We start from the raw sequence: 8,567 nt of genomic DNA, 5'->3' as shown, positions 1-8,567 counted from the left end.
TGAAAATTACAGAACTGTCCGTTCTCTGTAAGTGGGAAAACTTGAAAAATCTGCGGTGTATCAAATACTTATTTGCCGCACTGTAATTGTGGAGGCCCTGGTTGCTGGGGTACTGAGTGTATGTGTGCGTCTGTGCGTGTGGCGACAGCTGTGCCCCATCATGCTGCTATTTCTCCACCACATTAACAGCCTGATAATCTATCAGAGAAGATGAGGCAATCAATGGAACCCCCTGCAAGGTCAATTAGCACACAGGCACACACACACACACACACACACACACCAAGAGAAACCCCAGGGGCCCTGTATGGCTGGAAAGAGGGAGAGTAGCATCGGCAACTGGGAAAGAGGGAGATAAAAAGAAAATGAATAGTGTTAAGAAAAGTAGCTTTAGGACAGGAAGTAGAAGATAACTGTCTTCACGATACTTGTTTTATTTCATGTTCAAATAATATTATTTTCTAGTTAGAATCAAGGAGAATCTTGGTTGTGAGCTGGTGGGACTAGAATATGGTTTGCCAGTGACCTTTAGTGAATTAAGGTCATTTAATGGATTGTAATTATCAATTACCCATTGTGCCACTAGTTTTGAAAATGTTTTTTTAACTGTACTAAAAACATTTGTACTCACAACTGCTACAACACAAAAAGTAACCTAACTATATGTTACAAATGATCATGATACCACAGCACTGTTCACTTTGCCTCAATAACTGATGTAAGTCATATTGTCATCCATCATTCATTTAGTGCCAGATACGTCAGGTCACTGGACAACAACACCATCACCTAGTTAACATTCATACCAACCTGTCACTATCCCTGTGTGTGCCAGTCAGATAATATGTCCAGGTTTGGAAGCCTGGCTTGTTTTTTGTGGACTGACACACACACTAAAGCATATGAACATGAGTCAGAGTAAACAGTGTGAAGCAATATGATAATGAATAAAAGGTAAATGGTGTGTGTGTGTGTGTAATAGTAGCTAAAGTGATTTGGTGAATAAACAGTGCAACTGGTGATGTTCTCTTCGTCATCCTTCTCCTTAACTATTGGTCCATGTGTCTGAGCATGTGTGTGTGTTTTGTGCAGGGCTCACTGTATTAGCTGTAACTTGAACTTGCTGCCAGGTGTGTGTGTTTGTGTGTAAAGAGGGGGGAGGGGTGGGGGGATAAATTCATAAGTGAATGGGAGACATCTGCTCAGCTCTGCACAAAGGATTAAAGATATGCAGACCTGAGAGAGACAGTGTGTGACTGTTTTTGTGGCAGTGTGTGTGTCTTTCAGATCATCTATGATCAACACAGAACACCTTAACTTAACTGCCAGGCTTTCTTGAAGCCACCTTAAATCTCACAACAGTGCATCACCATTGAACCCCTACAGTTCAAATCAAGTAACAATGTGCTTCTTAAACTAGAGGCAGAGAAGGAAATGAAACAAGTGAGAAGGTCAAACAAATTGCAGAAACGTCTATCACTTTCAGATTAAGGAAACAAGGTTTATGCTACATCCAAGACATGAGTGACACTTTGGAACTTTGTATAGATTTATACCAGTAATTAAATGTTAATGTATTAGCTGTGCGTCTGGTCTGTCTGAATGGGTGTCATGTATTTTAGCATATTTGTGTGTAATTAAATGTAATGTCAGTTCATTTCATAGAGGAAGTAATTGTACATCTTGACAATATTTATTTCCAAGCTAACTTACATTCAAAATCTAATCTGCAAATGTTATGACTAGTTCAGTAATAGGCTCTGGAGGACTATAAAGGTGCACATGAACACATGCACATTTTATACATATCCAGCTGAATGTGGCAGCATCTAACAGTTTTTTGATAGGCGCCTGTTGTGTTTTGTTCATTTTTGACATTTAACAGTTAAGAAAAATCAAATGACAGTGATAGCATTACCATGACATAATATTTATTACTTAATGCATAGTGGAAAAGCATTAGTTACCTATGAATGAACACATGCGGAAGGATTGTTGGTGTTAATATTAAAATTACTGAAAGTAACAGATTTTTATCCTCCAAAATGAAAAAGGGAGTGTTGAAGGGAGGTCAGTATCTTTGAAATACTAATGTCCAATTTCAAAGATTTGTTTTCTTCCAAATGAATGGAAAAGCATTTTGGAATGAAACGGCTCAGCAGGATCAAGAGACGTGTCAAATATTTCTTTTTTTAAATTAAATCAACATCTAAATTGGCTTTGAAGATGACACTGTGATCCAATCCTCATCACAGCTGTAAGGAGTTCCTATTTGTCAGCTTCAAAGTCTTTATTTTTCTTTTCACTTTGTTCTTCAAACGTGCATGTGTGTGCACACACCTGTTTGTATGCAGTTAAAGTGTGTGTGCATGTGTAGTGGCCAGGAGAGACCCTCTCCATATGAAAGGTTAGGAACGAAAGATAAACGGCTACCTGCAAACACCTGTCCGCATGCCCACGCCATGAAAGAAAGTGTGTGTTTGTGTGTGTGTGTATGTGCTGTGAAAGAAAGAAAAACACACACAGCTGCCAAGCAACTGAGAGCAAAGGCCAATAAATGAAAGGGAATAGGAGTGATTGACAGCAAAGAGGGCGACAACTAGCGAAAAACTAAGGAGAGAACCAGTATGTAAATTTTAGATGTTACACTTCTCCTTATATGCACCCCACCCCATACACACACACACACACACACACACACACACACAAACCCTGAAACACAAATGTTGAGAAAGCTTCCATCAATGGGGCCAAGCATTCACCTGTTCCTCCCCTGTGCTCTTTGAAATATGATTAGCTTTGAGCTCCTATGTACAAGGTTTTACCCCACACCCACACACACAGGCACATAGACACAGTTAAATATGATTTGCTTTGAGCGTTTATGTACAAAGTCTTTGTGATGAAAGAGAACCTAACGGCACAAGAGTATCTCAGACACTGGGAACAGGGTGTGTTTGTGTTGAAGAGGGAGCTCTCTAGCCTTTCTCAGCACCTTTAAACACCACAACCTGCTGCACAGACTTAAAAGAGCCTGAGAGAGCAGCGTGCGACCTGTTTAATCTTTCCCCTCTTGCAAGACTCGGCGTGCCCTGTTTCATCTTCCCTGCTCACTGATGTTTAGACCAGAAACCAATTAATGCCGATTAATTGATATTAAAGACTTTCTGTGACTACTGGCTGCTGCTGCCTTTAAAAATGTGACTCTAGTGGAGCACAGAAACAAGTTTAAACATTTCTCCAATTGCACAGAACAGGAAAAGTAAAGGTTTATGTGAACATTCATTTTCTTCATGAATCTAGTTGTATTTTATGCATAGAAGAAATGTTGCAAGATGTGCATTGACAGATGTCAATCAAACTGCCAGTTAAACTTAGGAAGAACAAAGATTTAAACACATCTAACATGGTCCCACATGGTCACTATCACCCCCAATTTATTTTGTTCTTCTCAACTGTGAGCCACCCCCATTTGCTTCTGGCCACTGCAATGTGGGACATATGTAATTTGGACTTGGGGCACTATTTCATTCGACTAACTAAACCCAAGACTACAAACTTAATGCAGTGAGGATAAGCATAGCATACACACTTGCTCACACAAACAGCTACAAAATCTTACAGTAACAAGGATACGGTGCTGCCTGAGTAGGGCGATATGTCCGCCATGTCTTGCAGGTCCCCACACTCAGACTTGATGAGAGACAGGGACAGACCCTCTGGCCCATGCTGGGTTGGCGAGCTCTGCCTGTGATGGTGGTGACTGAGATGGCTCCCTCCAAGGGATGCCATTTTGGTTCTGAGACTGACAGTTTCTCGGGTCATGTCCATGGAATCTGGCGAGGATCGATGATGATCCTTTGGCCCTGGAGCATAGCCAGCTCCACCTCCATGTGACCCCAGGGGGTTCTGAAAGGGGTAGCCCATGAGGGGAAGAGGAAATGGATGGCGAAATGATGGAGGGTTAAACCCGAGTGAAGCCGTGAGAGAAGAGGGGTGGAGCGATGGATGGTGAGGAAGAGGAGGAGGAGGAGGAGGAGGAAGAGAGGGGTTGGTGTTTTCCCCTCCACTTCCTCCACTCTTGCGCACCACCAGTGGCAGTGCCTCTGTTTGGTCGTTGGGTGTTGGCACACCGCTCAGCCTGCCACTCAAACCACCAAATGAATCTAGTGGGCTCGGGACGATTCCATCGCCAAAGCAGTGCAGCCTCTGATTGGAAGGGTGGTAGTTAGGGGTGGGACTACCTTCGCCATTCAGACTGAGGGCCAGAGTGCCACCACCAAAGCGTGAGTCTGGGGTAATGGAGGGGAGGGGGCCGAAAGGGGGCACACAGGAAGAAGACTGTGGCAGCAGTGATGGTGACTGACAGCTTGCTTGGGTGAGGAGAAACCCTTGACGACAATGTCGACAACCTGCGACACAGCACAGTTCAGCTGCTGCTTCAGTGTCTCTGCTAAATGCCTTCCTCCTCCTGCTGCTCCTCCTCTCCTCTTCATCACCCTTTCTCCGTTCCTGTCCCCCTCCACCCTGCGATCCACATCCTCCTCCATTTCTCCATCTATCAGGGCTTGTTCTCGGAGGAGGGCTCGGGCCCGGTCCAGGAACAGGCCTGGGTCCAGCTCAGATAGATTGTCATGGGTATGCTGCCCTCTGTCTCTGTGCCTCTCCTCTAGGCCATCAGAGCGGATGCTGTCCTCTGACAAGTTGCCGTCCTCCTCTCTGTCTCCACCTCGGTCGGCCTCTCCACTCTCTCCATTTTCTTCTTCCTCTGTCTCTGAGTCGTAGATCTGGTAGAACTTCTCCTGGAGTTGGCGCAGCTGTTTCTGCATAACAGAGGATAGAGAAGGATAAAAACAAGTCTTCTGAACCTGAAGGTCAACTGTTACCATAACTAGACTTTAAGTATCATGGGAACATTCAAAAGAGAAATGACAGTAGTACAGCTTACTTTAGATTATGTATAACCCATTTGGCAAACAGACATGATTTTATATAGCAAGTTCTCTTTGTCATACTCTTTGTACTGCACTGTGCTGTTTAGCTCTTGCATCTATGTAACCAAAATGCCAAACTCAATGCTCTGTGTCAGCTCTTTCTCCTGTCTAGATACAGATTCAAGTGGAAGGAAATCATCTAAATTCTCCACTAAAAAGTTGATATTTTCGACCTCATATTCTTGTAGTGCATTGTGTTGAAACTCTGGAAAGCTAAGGAATTGTGACTTCAGGTAAAGCATCCACTTTAATCAGCTGTAATTTTAAACAGCTAAATGCATATGAGAGGAAGGGGTGGCTAAAGCCTGTGGTGCAGTTTAGCTGCAGACACCAACCTGCATGTCTTCCAGCTGCAGTTTGAGCTGCCTTCTCTCCTCCTGTCTCTGCTCCTGCCTGGAACACACCAGCTGGGTGAAGCTGTGTTGCTGTTGTGGTAGACGCTGCTTTCTCTTATTCTCCCTGTAAACCTCACCAACACCGACCACACCGCCCCGTGAACCTGGAGAGCTCAGGAGGGAAGGAGGACAGTCACTTCGGCTGTGGTTGTGGCTGTTGCTGTCTCCTCGATGGTCATTACTGCTGTTGCTGTTGTTGCTGCTGCTCTCGTTCTCACGGCTGCTTTCTTGGTTGTGGTCGCTGGTGTTCAGCCGGACCAGTGGCGAGTGACTCATGCCGCGGATGATGTTTTCCACACGGGCGCGCTTGGCACGCAGGTGCTCATCTGACAGCCTGTCCAAGTCGAAGGAGGAGAGGGAGAGGGGCTGAGAGGGAGCAAGCGAACTGAGGCTAGAAGGAGGTGGTGGTCGCCCAAAAGAGGAGGAGGAAGGTGGAGGGGGAAGAGGAGGCCCAGGAGAGAGGCAGTCCAGTGGACTGTCACGGGAGGAGTTGCTGCATGCATCCTCAGCCTGGATCTCTGAGCCTCCACTGGACAGAGCTCCACTTCCCTGTGACAGAGAATGGAAGGATTAATTGATGAATAATAACGAATGTAGGAATGGGTGAGGACTGAAGACAATTTAGTGGCTTGTTTGTTTGATGGGTTGACTGAAATAGTGATTTAAACCATTAAGTGTTTATTAAAACTTAAATGGATTGATTAATAGCCGTTTCACCACTAGCTGTACACGTGTGTTTGTGTATACCTGGAAGCCTGAGTCACTCCCTCCATTCTTTCCCATGTTATTCTTCAGTAGCTGGGAGATGATTGTAGCCCCAGGGAAAGGCATTATTGTGTCTTCATACGAATTGGCCCTTTTCAGCAGCTTCCTCAAAACATTCGACTTTTCTCCATCACCGTTGGTACCCAAGTGGCTGTGAGCGACCAGTGAGCAGTCTGCGTCTTGATCAGGGCCGTGTGATTGGTTCATGCTGTCAAGCAGGCTCTCCCTGGCACGGGTGAATATCGTGCTACCCACAGCCCTTTTCACCCCGATGTCGACACGTCGGCGCTTGGTCTGTCTGGTTAGGAGGGTGGTGCTGTCATGATCAGGCATCACGCAGGACAGCTAAATGGACATGACCAGGGGTCCTCACAGACACACAGGGTGAGGAGTTACCTGTTCAATGACAAACACAAATAGAGACAAGGTCTGGTAATTTATTCAGATTAGAGATTTTCATCATTTGTCAAAAATATGTATAATGTGACAAAAGACTGAAGTGTGTTTAATGTTTAGGTCCCAGAGAAACACAAGCACTGAAATAGGAATTGAATTGTACTGGGTCTAAAAATGTTTTTAAATGTATTAAATTCACATACTTGGTCTTTAGACTTTTGTGGCTCTTAAGTATCAGAATTGTTTTCTTACAGAATAAATACCTCACACTTTTTCAATCCACACCGAGCAAAAAATACTGATTTGTTGACCAGAAGCCAGGGGAACTACTGTGAGAAAAAAACACACTCTCTTTAAAATAGTTCAAGGAGGTATTCCCACAGAGAAGTAGCACCTGCCTAAAAAAACCTAAATAATTTCCCATTTCCTCTCCCTCCCTTGAGGGGTAACCTTGATTTCTGCATCTTGTGAGGAACTGACAGGCTCTAGATGGATTTCACTCCACTCTCAAGAGTTTTTCTGTCTTTTTGTGGAAGTTTTTCTTGAAGTAGATGCTTATCTATACATTTTTTCAGCAGTAGATTTTAGTGTTCTGGAACTTTGGGTATTTTATTTTGACAAAGATATTTAAATTCTTATAAACACTGCCACTCTGGATTTTAACAAGTTCTCCATTGCAAAGTTTCTTTCTGTCATGAGTGAATGTTGTATCGATTGTACAACAAATGCAACATCTGTGATGGCAGTGAAAGTGCTGGCTAACAGTTATGTTTTTCTATCGATGCTCTGCAAACAGAGCTGTCCTAGGGGCGGGAAATGTTGAACAGCTGACTACATCGCTATCCAAAGCCATACACTAACTGACAGAGGTTCTTACAAAACAAACATTTATTAAAGAACAAATGTCTCAGGCCGAAGATGATTTGAAGGCAAAGCTGATTTAAATATTTTCAACACTGATTTCGTTGTTCATTAAAGGAACAAAACAAACAAAGACAAAATAATTCAGACATTTAAAAAGTGACTCATAAATAAGCCATGGCCATTTTTCAACAGGTAAATGGTGCAAATTAGTATCTGCTCACACACATGCCTTCACACACATGCACCCATGCAGTGTTTTCCATATTCCTTGTCTGCATCTGTTTTGCAAGTGATTTCAGGGTCAAGTCTAGGGAAATTTTTCACAAATGAAAGCTGCTTCCTACAACCTTCCATGTTAAGAAGTTAAATACACTAACTGCAGCACAGCAGTCAACAAAGGCGACAAATGCAAACATACTCAAATACACATCCAGACTAAATCAAGGACTCAAATGAGATGGTTCTGCAATAGCCAACATCAGCTGACAAAGCGAACGCTGTTGTGTTCCTGCAGGGCCATTACCAAATGAAATACTTTCCAAGCTAAGGGTGGGGGGGGTTGAATGTGACTCCACATTTCAGTGTTGTAGGTGAGAGGTGTTCAGAAAAACACTCTGCTCCCTCGACACAGTGCCCGGCAGTGACCCAGATACATGCGGACTGTCCATGTATGCACATGCACATTGCTCTCTGTTTGCATTATTGGTTCCTCAGCATTACCCTGGGCAGAGGTCTGGTATACACACAAACACACACGGGTGTAGAGACATCAGGAGACAAACAGTTTAGATTGATAAGGTCCAAAGAGCTTGGAGACTTGAGTTATTTGGAAATTTGTGTCTGAGGTCAGTTTGAGAGCGTATGATGTAAAAACAGCAAATTCTAAAACAACGCAGCAGAAGATTAAAATGCTTTCATTGCCCTTTCAGTTAACATTGACAAAAGGTTACCTGTCCAAAATTAGTCAGAGAAAAACAACAGCGATGGCAGCAGCAACAGACAATGCTGGCAAGAATTTGGAGTGGTTGTATTATAGATGTTTTAAGAGAAAACCCATGAGCTTCTGTGAAAGGTGAGCACTGAAATGAGATGTGAGAGTGCGTGTGTGTGTGTGTGGTTTCTGTATCAAAACAGTTCTAATCTGAATTAGAGC

General features: G+C 43.6%; 1 protein-coding gene across 1 annotated transcript in view; it reads right to left on the bottom strand.

Moving 5' to 3' along the window:
* The window catches only part of prox1a (prospero homeobox 1a), a 39,065-nt gene that overhangs the window by 28,679 nt on the left and 1,819 nt on the right, over positions 1-8,567 (bottom strand). The window contains 4 exon segments of the mRNA XM_020620548.1: positions 3,637-4,343; positions 4,346-4,823; positions 5,330-5,938; positions 6,137-6,550. Coding sequence (XP_020476204.1) covers positions 3,637-4,343; positions 4,346-4,823; positions 5,330-5,938; positions 6,137-6,487 — 2,145 coding nt within the window. The 5' untranslated portion in view covers positions 6,488-6,550.

This window comes from Monopterus albus, unplaced genomic scaffold (assembly GCF_001952655.1).
Source record: "Monopterus albus unplaced genomic scaffold, M_albus_1.0 scaffold240.1, whole genome shotgun sequence".
Lineage (NCBI taxonomy): Eukaryota > Metazoa > Chordata > Actinopteri > Synbranchiformes > Synbranchidae > Monopterus > Monopterus albus.
The sequence above is the reverse complement of the archived record's forward strand: the minus strand, read 5'-3'. Positions and strand labels throughout refer to the sequence as shown.